General features: G+C 51.5%; 1 protein-coding gene across 7 annotated transcripts in view; it reads right to left on the bottom strand.

The window, feature by feature from the left end:
* Positions 1-19666, bottom strand: part of TNRC6A (trinucleotide repeat containing adaptor 6A) — a 172915-nt gene that overhangs the window by 135640 nt on the left and 17609 nt on the right. For all 7 annotated transcript variants that reach the window (XM_081131129.1, XM_081131126.1, XM_081131134.1 and 4 more), the window contains exon 2: positions 9159-9284. In XM_081131129.1, coding sequence (XP_080987255.1) covers positions 9159-9238 — 80 coding nt within the window. In that variant the 5' untranslated portion in view covers positions 9239-9284. The remainder of the gene's footprint in view (positions 1-9158; positions 9285-19666) is intronic.

The following is a 19666-nucleotide window of genomic DNA, read 5'->3' on the forward strand; positions in this document are numbered from 1 at the left end:
AAGTAATTTTTATGGGTAATTTTAAGAATTCTAAGCATTTTGATTTTTTTCATTAGCCTGATGTTATTTACTTACAGTTTGATTTTATCAGATAATTTCACCTGTAAAATTTCTCCCATTGGAATTTACTTAAGTTTTCGTTTGGCTCAATGTATTATTTTCATGTATTCTCTTTATGTTTGAAAAGCATACGTGTTTTTGACATGTATCTATAATCTAACATTTATTAATATAATTATCCAAATCCTAATTTTCTTATATTTTATTCTGTCAGATGAGAAGAGTTTTTAATCTCCTGCTCAATGTTAGCTTTGTCAATATTTCTTATAATTTTATAGGAATAATTACTTTTAATCATCAAATTCTTTGCCTGAGCCTTGTTTTAAATTCCAGTATATACAATGGCATTTTGCAGAAAGCTCTAAGTTGAAAGACTGTTGCCTCCAGCTCTTCTGAAAATGGAAAACACTGGATTTTACTTAAATAGCTCTCTTTTTAATAACATGTTAAAAAGACAATACAGGCTAGTGATAAAATTAAGTTAAAGCTGGACTTTTATGAATCTTTGGTACCATAAAATTAAGTTTTTTTCTAAGTCTGATAACAAAGGCAAGAAACTTTCTTAAACTCAGAGATCAGCTTTAATAGTTCCAAGGACGGCTGAAATATTAGAACAACGAGCGTTTCAAGCTTCGGAGTTTGCTGGTTCCCTCGGCTGTGGGGGGAGTTTGCTGGTTCCCTCCAGCTGTGGGGGGTTCGCTGGTTCCCTCCGGCTGTGTGGGGAGTTTGCTGGTTCCCTCGGCTGTGGGGGGAGTTTGCTGGTTCCCTCCAGCTGTGGGGGGTTCGCTGGTTCCCTCCGGCTGTGGGGGGAGTTTGCTGGTTCCCTCCGGCTGTGGGGGGAGTTTGCTGGTTCCCTCCGGCTGTGGGGGGTTCGCTGGTTCCCTCCGGCTGTGGGGGGTTCGCTGGTTCCCTCCGGCTGTGGGGGGTTCGCTGGTTCCCTCCGGCTGTGGGGGGAGTTTGCTGGTTCCCTCCGGCTGTGGGGGGAGTTCGCTGGTTCCCTCCAGCTGGGGGGAGTTTGCTGGTTCCCTCCAGCTGCGGGCTGCCTTGGCCGCGGGGGTCACTCTGCCCCCTGGCCGGGGGATAGGAGCTCGGCCAGCAGGGAGCTACGTTGTCTTGGAGTCAGGAAAAGCCCTGTAAGACGTGGCTCCTTGCGAGTCCCGCCAGAGAAGCGAAGGGCGGCCCCGGTGGGAACGCTTCCAAAGCACAGAGCAGCGTGTCTTCGGCAGTTCCCACCCTTTTTCTCTCCCAGTGCTTTGCTTTTGTCTCATCGATGCCCACAGATGTCATGATCTCTTAGCGCGGTTGTGCCTGCTGCCGTGAAATAAGGCTCTGTCCGAAATGCTTGTGCCTATATGTCAGCCTCCCGCTCAAATTAATATTCTTCTGTTTTCTTTACTTCTGACCATCCCGCCTTTTTTCTCTTAAGACTTTGGATTCACTTTGCATTAGGTTTGTCTCTTAGAAACTTAGCTAGATTTTAAAACTCTAGTCTGAAGAGCTTTGCTTTTTAAGGGGGTGGGTTAAGTCCCCTTTTCTGTGACAGTAGGTCTTGCTGGCCCCGTGCTTCGTGCCTCCTGCGGTTAACGCTCCGTGTTTCCCTCCTGGCGCCGCACTGGGACTCCTGCCACCTTCTCGGGCCCTTGCCCCGCTTTCCATCGACTGGCTCATTTCAGTTTATCCCGGACTCACAGTTTCCATTAGCCCTGCCTCAGGGAAGGCGGCGGCCATGACGGTGACCGTGACGGTGACGGTGACCGCGACCTCGGGAAGGGGAAGCGTGTTCCGCTGGGAGCCGCCGTCAGGCCGGAGCCCCCGAGAAGAGCGGCTCCCGCTTCAGGGCTTTTCCGCAAAGGCCAAGGCGGCCGCAGGCTCTGCCCACTCGGCGGATTCCGGGGCTAGTCTGCCGCCTCAGCGTCCAGGAGGCCGAGGCCCGCGCCCTGTGGGCCGGAGGGAGGGCTTGACCCGTGGGCGGAAACGGGGCGCAGCTGTGGGGAGTCGGAACCGGGCTCGGAGGGTCCCGAGCATGCTGACGTTTGCTCCCTTTTCCCGAGGAAGGTGACGCCATCAGTTCCCGTCTCCGCTGTTCGGGTCCTGTTACCCCTTAATCGACGGCTACACTTCAGACACGGAGGAAGCAGGAGACGAGGACAGGACGCGGAAACGGGAGCGTGAGCTCGGTGGCGGGACACGGCGAGGCCAGCGGGCCAGCGGGCTGGGTGCCGTCGGGCCGGCGGTCGGGAGGCTGTCACCCCGTCGCAGCTCGTGGTGGTCGCGGGACCTCAGCCAAGACACGGGGAGGGGCAGGGCTCCCAGAGCAGTGTGGACCCCCGTTTGGCATTTCCCATCTTTGGTTTACGGAAAGGCTGCTATGTGATTTCTGTATCTTATTTTCGAATAATTACTTTTGACATGTGCCTTAAATATTATAACCACATGAAACACTTGTTTAGACACCATATAATCTGTACTGCAGTTAATTATACTTAATTGGTGTCTTTGTTCACTTTCCGCCTTCTGCCAAGACGTCCCCTTTCTTGAGCTCTTTTTAAAATTGGTTTTAATTATAAGAGTAATACACGAATGCATCATTCCCATAAAATCCAAGTTAGCCTGTTTCCTCTCGCCCTCCACAGAGCACAGAAATAGCCACTCTGGTGTGGATCTATCTACATTGTTGTCTATCTATATCTATCTATCTATCATCTATCTATCTATCTATCTATCTATCTATCTATCTATCTATCTATCTATCTATCATCTATCCATCCAGTTTTAAAATGCAATATTTTTAAAAAATGATACCATATTGTACAACTTGCTTTCCCCCCTCCCCACCTAGTAATATGTCTTAGAGATCTAACCACATACGGTTGACCCTGAACGACATGGGGGTTGGGCACTGACCCCCCCGCCCCAGCAGTCAGAACTCCACATATGACTTTTGACTCCACAAAAACTCAACTACTAATAGCCTACTGCTGAATGGAAGCCTTACCAATAAAATAGTCGATTAACACATATTTTGTATGTTGTATGTATTATATACTGTATTCTTACAATAAGTAAGCCAGAGAAAAAAATATCATTAAGAAAGTCATAAGGAATATACCTTTATGGTACTTATTGAAAAATATTCATAAATGAGTGGACCCACACAGTTCAAATCCATGTTGTTCCCAGGTCAGCTAGATCTACTTTAAACTGTGGCATAAAATTCCTCACACTAAATACACCACAATTTGGGGTCATAACCCGGTTGATGGATAGGGGGCTGTTCTGGTTGGTGGTCGCTGTGAGCAATGCTGCAAGGAACACCGACTCCGCGCCCTGCTCTGCCCTGGCACAGAGGCTCTTCGGTGAAGCTAAGCGGTGGAATCGTTCAGCTTACTGCTGTCATTTTCTGTTTCTAGAACCGTGCTGTCCAGTACGGCAGCCACTAGCCAAGCGGCCACTGAGCACTTGAAATGTGGCTAATGTGAGTGGAAAATGAAATTTTTAGCTTTACTTAATTTAAAAAATTTCAAAACTGAATCAGTACAAGATATCTTTTTCTGTTAAATTCAATTTTATTTTAGTAAGGCAAACATATAATTGTGCTCTAATAATTGCATTGCATAAAACATCATTGTTACAGTGTAGGGCACATGCTGCTAGCAGTTGGCCCGTGGGCGCGTTTCTAGGGTTGCAGGTGAGCACACCACCAATCTAATTGGCCTCAATGGACTGATTCAGTCTGAACGCGTTTCCAGTGCGCCGACCCAGCCCTGTAACGTGTTTGCTTACAGCATGAGTTGCATGACACCTTTGTAAATCATAATTGGTAACTAAATCAAAATACATATTAATTTAATTATAATAGTATTCTATTAGTTTTCCGTGGGGGAACACAGATTTAAAATTAAAACAGAGACATACACCTGATGCAGAAACAAATGGAGAGGCAGAAGCTGGCGCGCTGACCAGAACAGGGCGGAGGGGGGCGGGGAGCGAGGCCCCCTCCCGCGTGAACGGCACCGGCGGCCCGCTGCGCTCGGGCAGAGCGAAACGCTGTGCTCGTTTTGAAACAAACATTTAAAAAATAAGAGAGTGGAAATATTGAGACAGTTTCAGCAAATACATAGTGAATTTGATATGAAGTTTTTGCTCAGCATTCAAAAACCAATTGATGTAACCCATGAAAAGATGCCGTATTACGAGTCGTCGGGGAAACGCAAATCGAAACCACAATGCGATACTCCTTCGGTCCATTCGATGGCTACTCCACCCTCTCCCCGCAAAAAACACCCACCAAATCCACAAAACAAACAACACAGAAAATAACAAGTTTTGGTAAGGACAAACAGAAACCTTTGTACGCTGGTGGTGGGAATATAAAACGGTATAGTTGCTGTGAAAAACGGTATGGCAGTTCGACCCAAAATTAAACATACAAACACCGTCGGATCCAATATCCCACTTCTTGGTGTGTCCCAGAGAAAGCAAAAGCAGGGGTTGGAACAATTCCTGGCACACTCACGCTCATGGCAGCCTTGCCACAGCAACTCAGGTGCCCACGACAAACGACTAGATAAACAAAACATGCTTTACACACACAATGAAATGTGTCCAGCCTCACAAAGGGAGCTCTGACCCACGCTGCCACATGGGTGAGCTTCAAAGACAGCATGGTAAGTGAAGTAAGCCAGTCAGAAAAGAATAAATAGGCATGATTCCACTTACATGCGGTTCCTAGAATAGTCAGAGTCACAGAGACAGAAAGTAGAATGGTGACTGCCAGGGGCTGGGGATTTTATGTTTAATGGGGACAGTTTCAACTGCAGAAGATTAAAAAGAAGTTCTGGAGCCCGGCTAGTGTGGCTCAGCGGTTGAGCGTCACCCCGTGGACCGGGAGGTTCGATTCCCGGCCGGGCACAGGCTGAGTTCGGGCTCGGTCCAGTCGGGGGCGTGCAGCAGGCAGCCGATCAATGGCCCTCTCGCCTCCCTCTCCCTCTCCTTCCCTCTCCCTGAAATCAATAAAACACGTTCCGGGGATGGATGGTGGTGAGGGTTGGCCAACAATGGAAATGTGCTTAATGCCCCAGAACTGTACATTTAAAAATGGTTAAAATGGCACCTTTCATGTTATGTATATTTTACAATAAAAAAGAACCTATGAAATAGTTGCTTAAAATCAGAATAAAATGTTGAAAAGAATTTTAAATAGGTTTTAACAGGATCAGAGATTGCAGTTGTGGCCAGTTATAAAATAGCTTTGGTTCTTGAACACACATGACACACACGATTTTTAATGGAAAGATGGTAAAAGAAATTATTATTTCAGTTGTGAAAAAGTTTTAGAAAATTATGAGAAAAAGACTAAAATTATGAAGAAACATGGCAAATACTTGGCTTTAAAAAAAATTGTGGCATAGATTTTTTTGCACCTGACAAGAATTTCAGTTAGATATTAAAAAAATTAGTTTTTTTATGCCACATGGTGCTCCAGCTATGTTTAGTCAAAAATCTGGATTTGTTGACATTTCAAAACAAGAGACTAATGTTTCCCTTCTCGCCTGCTTCCGCTGTCTGGTGCGTGTTGAAAATACCGGTGCCCTTTCAGAAGCAGACCCACGGGCAGTGCCGTGGACACAGCGTTAAAGCCGCTCAGCCTGTGGGACCACGTGCCGTGGCCACCAGCTCGTGGGGAGCAGGGAGCAGTGAACCCGACCACCTGCCTCTTCGTCTGTGCTCACTGGCTGAGTCACGGGAGAGTTTTACAAAGATTTACTCTCCTGTCAGTTCCAATTCAAGACTTTATTGAAACAGAAGGGACTTTCAGCCAGCGTTTAACAGTCAAAGATAAAACGTGGCAGTGCGCTTCTGTTTCTCACTGATATTAGCGTGTAGGAATGAGATAAATTTCAATCTCTAAAGAAAGAAAAACCGTACTTGTCACCGAGCAAGAAGGTACAAGAGTTTACACCGAAACCGAAACTTTTCGTAGTACAATTTATAAAGATGTTTTCACACATTTCTAATATGAGCCAATATGCAAAACATTTTGAATTGTAATGCCAGCGTTATGTAAATTATCTGCAAAACCCACAAGAAAAGTCTGAAGAACGCAGTGCTGCTCTTGATAAACTTAGAGTTATTTTTTAATGTATCCAATCCCCTTAGGCTCCGCTCTGTTACTAATGCGAGCTGACCCCCGAGTCACAGGCAGCACAGCTTTGGGACTGGCGTGCTTCTGTTTCAAACCCGCCTTCTGAGAGAGGGGCGCTGGCTTTGTGGATGTGGGAGTGAGGAAAGGAAAGTGATTTTTATGGTACTTGATTCAGTAACTGGAAAACTTAAGTATGCTTGGAACAACTTGGTGGTGTGATTCCACTTTTTCAGCTGTAAATATAAATACAGGTCAAATATTTCCACTGAAAAATTTAGTGTCTGGATTGAGCTGTGAGTGTAAAATACACCCTGGGGTTCAAACTCTTAAACCACCACTAACAATATCTCATTAATATTTTTATGCTGATTACATGTTGACCCGAGGAAATCTTCGAAATATAGGGTTAAATAAAATATAATATTAACATAAATTTCACATTGGAAGATTTTAAATTACATCTGTGGCTCACACTGTTATCCTGTTGACCATCTGGGATTCAGAATCCCCCCTGTGGTTAGTCTCATGAAGGGCAATTTAAGGTGCCTGCCTCTTCTCGGCTGCCACCTCGGAAGCAGGAGCCAGGCCCGGGAAGGCAGCGCTGACCTGGGGGCGAGAGGCTTACCCGGGGCTTCGACTCTGGAGTGAGTGGAGCGGAGACAGAAGGTTTGGTTGGGAGTTAAAGTGAACGCAGTGGCCGTGGCAGTGGCCGTGGCCGTGGCAGTGGCAAGTGGGCCAGACTTTCAAATTCCCCAAAGGTACTGCTGTTACTGGGGGGGGGGGGGCTGGATGTTGCGGGGCCGGACAGAATGTCCACCGGAAGCGCAGCCAGAGGAAGCCGTGCATCGGGCGGGCGGGCGTCGAGCATGAAGCCTGAGGGTTAGCGAGCCCCCGAAGAGGGAGCAGGAAAGGCCGGGGCCAGGCGGTGGGGTGGCTGCGCAGTGGGCGAGCCCAGCGGCAGCTCAGGCTGGGCGGTGGGGGTGGAAGGACCACCTGCAGACTGAGGAGTGGGGAGGACTCCGCGCCTGTCCCACCGGCTTCTGAGAAGGCCGCCCTGAGCGCTGGAGGGACACCCGGGTTAGCCCGAGAACCAGGACTCTCTGAGCCGTCAGTGCCGTGGCAACCGTGGGGGTACAGGTGGGGACTCCTGCTGACAGCAGGGCGAGAGGCCACCTGCGGACCCGCAGGCCCTGCCTGGGCGGCGGCTCCTGGGGGCGGGTGGAGCCCGTTCCGCCCCGTTCTCTCTCCACAGCCCAGTCCCGGGTGCCACCAACTGGGTGGCACCTGCTCCTAGTGCAGAGGCATTTAAAGGGCGCGGAGCTCAGGCCCTCTGGCTACTGTCCCCGGTCTGATCAAGGTTCGGCTGGGACCGGGACTCTGCGAGTCCTGACCTCATGCCCTGTCTGACGTGGGCTCCTCTCCACTCTGGTCCCGAGTCCCCTCAGCGCTGCGCTTGGCGTGGGACCTGCTCTTCCCAGGGGCTGAACACGTTCCTTCGGCTTCCGACTCGCGGACCACAGCCCTGCTTCTGTGCCCGGCCTGACTTACCTGGATCTTAGACAGCCTAGGATTTTCCATGACTTGCTCCCCACCTCTTGCTGAAACATCGTGACAAAGCTGCTGGGTCTTCTGGAGCCTGACTACCCGCTTCAGCTGGCACTGGCTTTGTTCCGCCCACAGATCTGAACCCCTGGGGGCTGCCCCCGCCGGTCCGCGGCACCTCCTGCCTGCGCTGTGGCTAACCCCCAGGGGTCTGAGCCTTTCGGGAGCCACAAGGTCACGGCCACTGATTTGGGGAGATCCTCTGCCATGGTCACTCCGTCACCTCAGTTCTCTCTGCTTAGAAAAATTTTTCTCCAAGGAACCCAGTGAAACTCAGCCTTTCAATATACTTCTTTCTGGCCTTTATTTTAATTAATACCATTTCAATTAAGCAATTTGCCCCTTCCCAGCTTTCTCTTCTGTTGTTTTTTCCAAGAGACTGGCTTCTCTCGGCACCCTCTCTTGGTGGGGTTCCGCGAGTTCAAGGGTATTTGCTTGTTTGGTTCACTTGATGTATCCCAAGTGCCCACAGTAGTGCCCATCACAAAGTAGGTGCTCAAAAATAACCACTGAGGTGCCCACGATAGCACCTGACACATAGTAGGTGCTCAATAAACAACCACTGAGGTGCCCACGATAGCACCTGGCACATAGTAGGTGCTCAATAAACCACCATTTGATTCATGAAGAAGAGACTGTGGCGCGGGCTCCCCGGAGGAATCAATACTCATTAGCAGCCACCCATGTTTACGTGAAACACACAGGGTAACTCCTACAGTAGCAGAAATAGTTTTTGTTTTATCAATCGGGGTCTCAAGAATGTCCCTGGATACACACAGCAAGTGAGTATGTACGAAAGCAGGAGGGCCCCTTGCCTCCCCGCTTTGAGGGGGGTGTCGTGTGAGTCTATCCTTTCCGCAGCTGACCAACCTTATCGGCCATCACCCTTGTGACGTCACCCAATCCAGCAGATCCCACCCGCCAGACTGTTCTCATGAGTTTTCTCTTGGGTCTCTACAAAAGCTCCTAACTAGCCTCCCTGACACCCTTTTCCCCCATTTGTCCTCTGCAAGTGGCCACTGATTTTCCCAACACTGTGAGCCTGGGTGTCAGAATGGCTGGGAGGTGACTCAGCGCTGAGCTGTCTGAAGAGGGACATGACACAGCCAGAGACGGATCCACCTGGGGAAGGTGGCCATGGTACACTGGGTTACGTTTTTGCATAACTTACCCCAGTTATAACGGTTAAGTTTCAAACCTCACCTTCTTTCTCTTACCCAGCTTTGATTTCACCCCTAAGTCATTCAATTGTCAGAAACATGGGCCAATACGTCCCTTGGCCTCCTCAGTTGGGACCCCAGGCAGCTCTGGGCTGAAAGCTGACCCCCAGCCCCCAGGGGAGCAATACTACCTGTTCCATTCCTCGGGCCGCAGAATGTCTTGGGAGCCAGGGCACCTGGCTTCTAGGCCTGGCTCCGCCACTAGTTGCATGACTTTTGGCAAATCACATCACCTCTCTGGGCCTCAGTTTCCACACCTGAGAAATGAAGGGGTTGCATTGTATTAGTTATTGTCTACTTTTCATTTTTTCCCCTCCCGAGCATAGCCAGTGATGTCTATTCACCCATGAGACTCACACCCCTATGCACTCCTGGGTGCTAACGTCACCCCTTTCTTCCCCACGTGAGAAAGCCCAGCAGGGTGCAGGGGGGTGACAGGGAACATTGAATGTGCTTTATTAATACCACAAAGAATTAATAATCTGCAAGCTAGGTATCTTGACTGCGATCATTACACTTAGTGAGGGTCGAATTTCCCACTTCAGAATGAAAAGCAGCCAGGGGCGGGGTGGGGGGCAGTGCAAGGAAGGAAAACCCATCCCTTGGATAGTGAGACGGGCATAAGGACCCACTTGTTTTTCCATGGGTCTCAGTCGTGCCAAACCTCCCATCCTGCAAGGTTCTCATTAAGCTGAGAGTTATGCAAACAATTTTTACACAAAGTCCCAAGTGCAAACCAAAGACTTCAGCTCATGCTCCCCTGCAGAAGCAGAGCCCTGCGCCTGCGCCGCCGGAGGACCCGGAAAGCACGTTATTCCCGGGGGACTCTGCCCCAGAGGTTTTCACAGGCTGCTCTGACCCTGTCGTTTCGCCCCCAACGCTGGCTCTCTGGTCCTCGTGTCAGGTGTGACCCTGCAGAATTCTAGTCACTGACTGTGTCCCGAGTCTCCCTTCACAGCTGCCGGTTTCAGAAACCGAGGGTGGCAGCTGCCGAGCCAGGTGCCTCTCGGGCCTCAGGGAGCAGGGCTTCCCTCCTCTCCCGCTTCGCCCCAGGCCCGCCTCCCACACGCTGCCGGGAGAGGCCTCCGCCCGCTCCTCCGCCAACTGCTCAGGGCTTGCGCCGCCTTCTAGCGGTCACCCCGTGAGGAGGGGTGTCACTGCTATCTCCCTGTAGGAAGCTCCCTCCTGTCCGTGCGTTCCTGCCCTTGTGCTTTGATTGGACGCCCCTGTACCCAACAGTCATTCTGCCACCTGCCTTCAGCTTCTCTCTCCCCTGACAGCTGTGAACCGCGGGAGGGCAGACGCTGCGTCCAGTTTGCTCACTGCCCTGTTACTCGGCAAGAACAGTCCCGGTGCAGCAGGTACTTAGGAAGTACTTGGTACACAAATCACCAAAGGACTGAATGCAGAAAGAAATGAATGAAACTGTCCCCCTCTATTGAAACACCCCCATTAGCACGTAAACACTCTCGTTTCTCTCATCTTTTATGATAAACAGTCACACAAACACTAACGAACATCGTCGACCCCACGTAAATGTCTCTCGGTTTTCAGCTTTCACTGGTTCCGGCGCCTTGCGAGCTGCTGCTCACCGACCCTCTGCGACCCGGCATCTGCTGCCTCCATGGGAGTGAAACCGGTCCCACCAGCATCAGCAAGAACCTTCGTGTCCCCACATCACTGGACCAACGCCTGCCTGGTCCTTACTCTATTTAATGTCCTGACTCTAAACCCTAAAAGGGTTTGAATGTCTGCTGAATGCATTCAGTGTCCTCACGTCAGCGGCGGGGGGGGGGGGGGGGGGGGGCGCGGGTGGCAGAGACAATTTTTTTAAAGCACGGCAATGACATGACAATAGCTGTAGCTTTAGTTTCCCCAGGGGATCAGTTTCGGGGAGGCTGGGCAGAAAGCCATGCTGAGAGTGCCGCGATGCACCTGTCCAACCCCTCACTCGGCCATTCGGACGCACTGGCGATGGCGCATCCCCTCAGCGGGCCAGGTTTGGGCGAGCAGGGCAGGAGGGTCCTTCGGATGTTTGTGCCACCTACCAATGACACAGCTAATTTTTGAATTTAAAAAAACAATAATGAGCCCGGCCGGGCATGGCTCAGCGGTTGAGCGTTGACCTAGGATCCAGGTGATCAGAGTTCGATTCCCGGTCAGGGCACATGCCCAGGGTGTGGGCTCGATCCCCAGTCAAGGTGTGCGGGAGGCAGTCGATCAATGACTCTCATCACTGATGTTTCTCTCTCTCTCCCTCTCCTCTCTCTGAAATCAATAAAGATATAATTAAACAAACAAACAAAAAAACAGTAATGAAACGATGACATGTAACATACATATAAAAAACGCACGCCTATAAATGTTCAGTTGGATGAGTTTTCACAGTCGGAACAGCGGGGTGTCGACAGCCCCTGGATCAGGATCAGGACGCAGACCCCGACAGCGTTCCCACCGTGCCTCCCCGCCTCTCGGTGGCTGCCTGTCTCCTGCAGGTCAGCGCGTCCGCTGTGCACTCGGCCCGCGTGGACTCCCCCAGAGGTGCCCCCTGCGCCTCACTTACTCTGCTCCACACACTCGCCAGGTTCACGGATCCTGAGTAAGTGGCGTAGGTCGGGCCTTCTCATTTGGGTCTGAATTCTCTTTCAGCAAAGGCCTCTACCTCCCCATCTGGGGCTTTCCTTCCCACAGTGATGGTTCCCTCGGCCCCCCAGCGTTTCCCATGCCCGTTCCTGCCTTTCTCCCAAGCTCCCAACACTCTTGAACATGCCCTGCATCTGGTTTACTTTATTATTTGCCCCTTGCCTAGAATGTAAGTTGCATGAAGTCAGATAAGTGCTCGATAAATACTTTTGGAACAAATGGACTCAGTGACTTCTGCGTGGTGCCCAGAATGCCCGTGGCTGCAGGGAACAGAGCAGACGGGTCAGGAACTGCCACCAAGTGTCACCTGATTAGCAGGAGAGGCGACCCTGATGTGGAGCCGGGTGCGGCTTTCCTACCGTGATAGCTGTACCTCAGCCATGAGCATTGATGTGAAAATCCCACAGAAATTGCTGGCAAATGAATTTTAGAAATTTATTAAAATTGAAAAGGAAAAAGGTCCAGAAATGTCGATCAGTAGGGACTATCCCTTGAGATGCTGGGAAATTGCAACCTTTCCAGCTGTATGTGCTTTTGCATCTTTTGATTTCCCAATAATGAGCCATTGATCTAGTAATAAAAATTAAAGAATATCATGCCAGTAAAAACTGTTTTAATATTTATAAATTGATATTTAATAATCACAAAGCCCTACAACACTTTATAAAACTCACAAAATTAATGTGACAGTAATAGAAGAATGTTTGGCTCAAATATTTTTTCAATGAATGAATGAAAATATATCAATCATCCTAACAGGTCAAGTAAAAAAGCAAACAAAACACAACTACATCATTTAACAAACAAATGCTAAAAAAGCATTTAAAAAGACAGCATACATCCCTGATGAAACCCCCGCACGGGTCCGTCAGCCTTCAGGAAGGCTGGCATCCGGTGTGGCCTCCCTGCCAACCCTGCCAACCCTGCTGCCGGGCCTCTGCTGGCACCGCACTGTGGGCTCCGCTCCCCGGGGCGGCCGGCGTCCTGCCTATTGCCAAACCCAACGCGTTTGGAGGGGGGCCAATAAATATGCCATAAATTAAGGAATAGATGGTAGAAGAATCTCGGATCCACAGTCAACATTATCCTTAACCCTGAAACACCAGAGTTGTCCCTTTCAAGGCAGGAGCTGAGCCAGGAAGCGAGTTGCTGCCCTCACATGACGTTTTTTCTGGAAGCTCAAGAAAAACAAACAGGCCATGGAGACAAAATAAGGTAGAGCTGATGGAAATGAGACAGAAATGACCTCTCCTTGCACGTGACCTGGGGGAATCACCCCCAAACGACTGGAAATAATGAGAGTCCCGGAGTTTCCAGAACAGATGCACGCGGAGTCATCGGCCCCCAGGGGCGTCTGCGGGGTAGGGCTGCAAGGCAGTTAGACGGGGGTGGGGGGGGTCCCAAGAATGAGCAGGAGCACAGTCGAGGGGCAGACAGGCTCCCGCGGCACAAGTTTAAGAGGAAAACGTTGTGCAAAGAATAAGGTTTTTAAACCCTGGCTGCATATGAAACATAAGCGGTGCTCAGGCTGTGACCTTTCCATTCTAAGCGCCAGGCGGAGGCTCGGTGTCTGCCCTGGACAGACCAGGTACCAACCGTGTGGTGCCAGGTGGGCACGGAATCGCTGGGGACCCTTCGCTGGGCACCTGAAACTAATACAAAATAATAGTGTCAACTGTAATTGAAAAGTAAAATTTAAAGAAAGGCCATGGAAGGGGCTGGCGTTCTCGCCCTGGAAAGCGTGTTTCAGGTCCCGCTGCACCCAAGCCCTCCGGCAGCCTGCGACCCCCGGCCGAAGTCCCTGAGCTGTGGCCCCAGCGCCGCGAGGACCGCTCTGCCATCGGAGGGGAGAGCCGACAACGGTGGGGACCTTGAACATGTCAGGGCCGATGGGCAGGTGAGCGAGCCTGTGGTGAGACCCGGGTCAGCCGCAGGGGTCGGCGTGCAGACAACTGTCACCACCTGTGGCTCCACATGTTACTTGAGCTGTGTGAATCCTTAAAAGAACTTCATACACGTAATGCGGCTTAATTCAAAATTTATTGATCTGTTCCAGGCACTGGGCGGAGAGCCGTGGAAAAGCGAGGTGAAGCCCTGCGTTTAGGGACCCCAAGCCTCGTGGACCGGCTATTTCAGCCAGAACTCGCCTGTGCCACGGCTACTGTTCTGCACTTGAATTAAATGAAAGCATCTGAATAAACTTAAATGTACTTTATTTTATCATATCTTGTATTTATATCACTATATGTCGCAATTAACCATATTGCATATATTTTAATATTTTTAAATATTTTATTTATCTTTTTATCCTTTCTTTTATCCTATTTTTTTGCGTGTGATGTGTTGTATAACACATATGTACATGCAATGGTATGAAACAAGTTTTACATACATGTCGTGTTTCACTACACTTTCCCTTAGAAGAACATACTTTACACGCCCTAGTGGGATTTTTTTACCACTGGTTACTATATTTTGTAAAACACGATCTTTTAATTCTCCTGATAACCTGAATGGCAGATCTTTATTTGGAGTTCTTCTCGACATAACGGAGGAGGTGCGAGGTTGTGCGCTGCATTCGGGTGAATTTTCTGTAATTCACATTCTAGCGATTTCAAGTAGAAAGTTTTTGTACCTCTTTTTTATAATTATTATTGTAGCAATAAATTTTAAATGCATTGAAAAAGGCACAATATATCAAAAAGAAACCTCCTTTCTTATACCATTTGACACTTTTGCCATAATAGAAGACAGATGCAAAGAATCAGCTGTCCTGCTCCTCACGTCTCCGGGACACTGGCTGACGGGTGGAGAAACGGCCGTATGACAGGAGGACAACCGGGGCCAGCGAAATGAGCGCCCAGCAGCGAGTGCAGGCACCGGTTACCTCGTGACCTGTCAGAACTGTGCTAAGTTCTATCAGACACTGAAAACAAACACACACAGAACTAACATGACTTTTAAAAGCGAAGGGAAACCTGGTTAAGTGACGGACAGGAAAGGGGGTGCACTGGCCACCATCGGCATCTCAGGGGAGGCATCTGGGCTGAGGCCTAACGTGTGTGAAGAGTGGACCATGAAGAAGCCGAGCAGCGTGTGCGGGGAGCAGGGCGTGCAAAGGTGGAGGCACAGTGGGCTCGGTGTGTTGCTGAGTGTGCAAGGTGTGGCGAGCTGGGTGTGCCCCTGAGTGTGCGAGGCGTGGCGAGCTGGGTGTGCCCCTGAGTGTGCGAGGCGTGGCGAGCTGGGTGTGCCCCTGAGTGTGCGAGGCACTGCGGGCTGGGTGTGCCCCTGAGTGTGCGAGGCACTGCGGGCTGGGTGTGCCCCTGAGTGTGCGAGGCACTGCGAGCTGGGTGTGTTCCTGAGTGTGCGAGGCACTGTGAGCTGGGTGTGTTCCTGAGTGTGCGAGGCACTGTGAGCTGGGTGTGCCCCTGAGTGTGCGAGGCACTGCGGGCTGGGTGATTCCCTGAGTGTGCGAGGCACTGTGAGCTGGGTGTGTTCCTGAGTGTGCAAGGCACTGTGAGCTGGGTGATTCCCTGAGTGTGCGAGGCACTGCGGGCTGGGTGATTCCCTGAGTGTGCGAGGCACTGTGAGCTGGGTGTGCCCCTGAGTGTGCGAGGCACTGCGGGCTGGGTGATTCCCTGAGTGTGCGAGGCACTGTGAGCTGGGTGTGTTCCTGAGTGTGCAAGGCACTGCGGGCTGGGTGATTCCCTGAGTGTGCGAGGCACTGTGAGCTGGGTGTGTTCCTGAGTGTGCAAGGCACTGCGAGCTGGGTGATTCCCTGAGTGTGCGAGGCACTGCGGGCTGGGTGATTCCCTGAGTGTGCGAGGCACTGCGAGCTGGGTGTGCCCCTGAGTGTGCGAGGCACTGCGGGCTGGGTGATTCCCTGAGTGTGCGAGGCACTGTGAGCTGGGTGATTCCCTGAGCGTGCGAGGCACTGTGAGCTGGGTGTGCCCCTGAGTGTGCGAGGCACTGTGAGCTGGGTGTGCCCCTGAGTGTGCGAGGCACTGTGAGCTGGGTGTGTACCTGAGTGTGCGAGGTGGCAGGATGGCCAGGATGCAGGAGTGAGGCGGGGGAGGTGCAGAGAAAGCAGCGTGGGGCCCAGGAGGACCCTGCAGACAGGCCGCGTGGCGGAGTCTGCATTTTGTTTCTAACGTGGAGGGAGGGCCGTTGGGAGGTTTGAGCAGGGTGCCCTGTGATCTGATTTACGACTTTAAATGCCCCGGGGGCTGTGCTGATTCACAGTCTGCGGCGAGGAGAGCCCTGCGTGGAAGCGGGCGGCCGCAGAGGCCCTTGCCCAGTCCAGGAGGAATAGCAAGCGGGCGTGGGCGAGGGTGACGGTGGAGAGAGGTGAGGAGTCCGAGATGTGTTTCGAAGGGAGGCCAAAGACCTTCACTGGGACGGCCTGGCTGTGGGACGGAGCCTGAGGCCGTCAGCCAAAGGGAGCACCGCCAGGGTTTGGACTAAGCACCTGGACGGGGTGAGGTCCTGGGGTGCGGGGCGGCGGGAAGAGCTGGTTTGCTGAGGGCACTCGAGAATCCTAGTGTGGACGGTAGAGCTGGGGTGCCCATTAGATGCCCATGTGGAGAAGACAAGAGAAGCTGGAAATGGAGCAGTAGAGTGGCATCGCCTGCAGGTGGTATTTACAGACCCGGGACCTGAGGCAGCAAAGGAGAGGACTTGCGTGGAGTGCGTGGAGGCCCCGCCTGGCCCGCGGTTTCCGAGGTTTAGGTGCAGCTGGGAGAGGCCCGGGGGGACAGGAGGCAGGCACGTGCTGTGCCGAGCCCAGGAGGAGAGCGTGGTGCCTCGTGGCGGTGCTGCTGCGAGGGGGAGGCGCCGGGAGGCTCGGCCACGGGACGGCGGCTCCAGGGGGCTCATGAAAACCTGGTTGGAGTGGGCAGCTGCGGGCCCGAGGTGCAAGTGGGGGTCTACACCACGCATGGCTGAGTGTTTGAATGCTGTCCCTGGAGCAAACTGCTAAGAAAGAAATTACCTTCCTCCCTTGACACACACATAGTCACCATCTACAGAGAGGCGAGGTTGAAATTGAGAAACCTCCAGTTCCTCGCGTTCCTCGCCAGAGTGGGCGGGCACAGGGAGCACCAGTCCCTGCCCTGCTTCCCTCCCTCCAGCGTGAGCATCGCGCTCCACGGACGCCCTTCCCCACGCCCACCCCAGCACACAGCCTGGCTCAAGGCAGAGGTGCACACACGCACACATGCACACACACGCACGCACACGCGCACACACGCGCACACACACACAGCACCCCTTGGCTCTAAGGAGCAGCCCCTCACCAGCCCGGAGCTGGTTTGGGGCCATTTAGAGAGAGAATTCCAGGGACCTAGGCACCCTGAGCGAGGTCCGGGGAGGGGGCTGCACAGCTGCAGGTGGGGGAGCGGGGCTGCTAAGCCAGGGGTCCCGGGGCGGCGCAGTGGGCTGGGGAATGGGGAAAGCGAGGTAAGGCGGTGAGAGAGCGGGCCAGACGGCCCTTTGAGAGGAATTTTCCTATAGGGGGCAGTGGCTGGAAAGAGGGAAAGCCAAAGAAAACTGGGTCTTATTTGCGTTTTTAAAGATGCCGTTTTAGTAAGCTGGTGGAGGGTGAGGGGAAGTCGGGGAGGAGGGGAAGATGGGGAACAGAGTCCTTGGCTGGCGAGGGCGCTGGGGTCCAAGGTGGGGGTGGGGCTTGACCTTCGGGGGCCATGGACAGTCCTTTCGCTGTAAGGGGGGGAGCAGATGAAATGAGCACAGGTGCCCGTAGGTTGGTAAATCTGGCAGTGGGAAGGGAAAACGTCATTCTTTTCTAATTGCTCCTAAAATCCATAATTACACAGTAAGTGTAATTTACCCGCTGAGGGCACCGAGAGGCCGGCTGTGAAGAGTTACTGGGCACTGAGAAGTGGTTAAGACGGTCAGTTCTACGCTGAGTGTATTTTACCACAATTAAAAATGACAATTTACGAAGAAGACAAGGCGAGTGAATGAGTGACCACTCGCCTCCTCCAAAAAAGAAAAAGCCATCTGGGGGACAGGGGCGCCGACACACTAGGGCCGGGCAGGGCGGGCGCAGCGCCGGGCAAGCAGCACCGAGAGGCACACGGTCCGCCTTCCTCCCCCTGCTGCTTTCGGTCGCCAGGCTACGAACAGGTGAAACGGCTAGAGCTTGGGGTAAGAGAGTTTGATTGATCTAAGAAGACCTGTGATTTAAAATGTTTAAGAGATCGATTGATTTAGACTGAAACTGAATGTTTATAAACTTCTGGGTTAGTCAATTACTTGGGCTTATTGGGTTTGTAACCATGGTTTCAGTGCTTAGCAATCTGTTTCTTGCATTTATAAGTCTGTCTTGTCAGGTGTTTGAAACGCCGAAAAGAATAAAATTTGTAATTGTGGGTAAAAAATGCCCAAGCTAAGGGGAGGTAGTTAATCAAGTTTGTAAATGGTGTTAAATATTTAGGAGAATTTCCTATGTCAAATTGACACATTAATTCAGCATGGATATAAGAACAAATAAGAATTAGCCATACTGCAGGTAAGATGTAGGTGGACTTATCCATTCAGCAGCATGGTCTGTGGGCTGCATGTGAAAGGCCTGGGGAAACAAGGTGTTTATCTTTACAACTTCAGTAGACCGAGCGTTAGTTAAAACACGAGTCACAGTGAGCTCACCCTTTTAGGCACAAATGCCCAGATTTAGCTGCCAAAAAATATGGCCAGTCCCTGGGACACGCCATCTGGTGCCAGTCTCCCCATTTTATTTTCTCACCATAGGTATCTACCTCCTATGTTCCAAAATTCCTCTAAAATGACGGAAAAATGTATATCTTATATTTACACACACATGCGGACTTAGCATACGGATCGATACTTGCCGACAACCAAGAAAGAGTCCTATCGGTCAGTCAGAAGCAGTTAGAAGGACACCTAAGGACGGAACCCATGGCCAAACCAGGCAGACAGCCGATGCCGAGCGCTCCTGAGGGACGGCAGCCCTTCCCAGGGAAGGGGGGATCCAGGATTAGTGCAAACAAACTGGAGGACTGAGAGTGGCTCCAGGCGGCCGTCAGGGTAACGGAAGGCAGGGCTCTATCTGCCTGGCTGCGTCAGAGGGCACCTGCCGGCAGCTTCAGGAGGGTCAAGTCCCAGGATGAAGACCCAGGGAATGAACCATTCCCCGGGGAAGGCTCTAGACGGCAAGGTTGGCCCGGATGGGAAAGCTGGCCCCTCCTTAGCGGGGTCTCCTAGCAGGGGGGCTGAGGTTGGGAGGGAGAGGAAGGTGGTCCCGGCCTGCCCGCCCTTCCCCAGCACGGCCCGGGCAGCTCTCCAAGGCAGGCCGCTTCCGAGTAACCGCAGGGGCTGCACTATACTCAGCGACCAAGAAGGGCAGGCTATTCCCGGCGGGACCTTTACCTCTATCTCAGAGGCCCAGCAGTTGCTCCTGAAGCTAGAAAGGAGATGGCATTTGGAAGGACACGCCAGCTTCCAGCACTGCAAAGTCCAGAGAAAGGAAGTGATGGATACAAAAAACATAGTGCCCCCAAACACACACGAGTAAAACATATGGCTGTATCGAAATAAACGTGGAGATGCATATTGTGGAAAAAATTAAAACCCAGAACAAGAATTTCACGATTTCAACATTGAAGTTGGGCCAGGAAAGGGTTTGAAAGTGTTGCGGCTTGAGTTGCTCCGGGGGAGGCAGGAGGGAGACAGGGAAGTCCAGCTCGTTCAGCAAGGGACAGAGTGAAGTTCCTCGGTACTTCCTGCTCGAATTTTGGAAAACAAGTAGCAAGAGTCTGGACAGTGCAGTGCCGGCCTTATTAAAAAGAAGTGTTTAAATATACTCAGATCCTGAAGTTGGGCAGAGAAAGTTGACATAGCAAAAGTTGGGTGCTGAGAAAGATCAGCTCAGCAAAAGGAATACCGCTGTTTGCAGTCAAACGTTAAAATCTATCACATGCCTATGTGGGTGGATGCCTGTATCATGCACTCCACTTAG

Source organism: Miniopterus schreibersii (assembly GCF_964146895.1).
Source record: "Miniopterus schreibersii genome assembly, chromosome: 3".
Classification (NCBI taxonomy): Eukaryota; Metazoa; Chordata; class Mammalia; order Chiroptera; family Miniopteridae; genus Miniopterus; species Miniopterus schreibersii.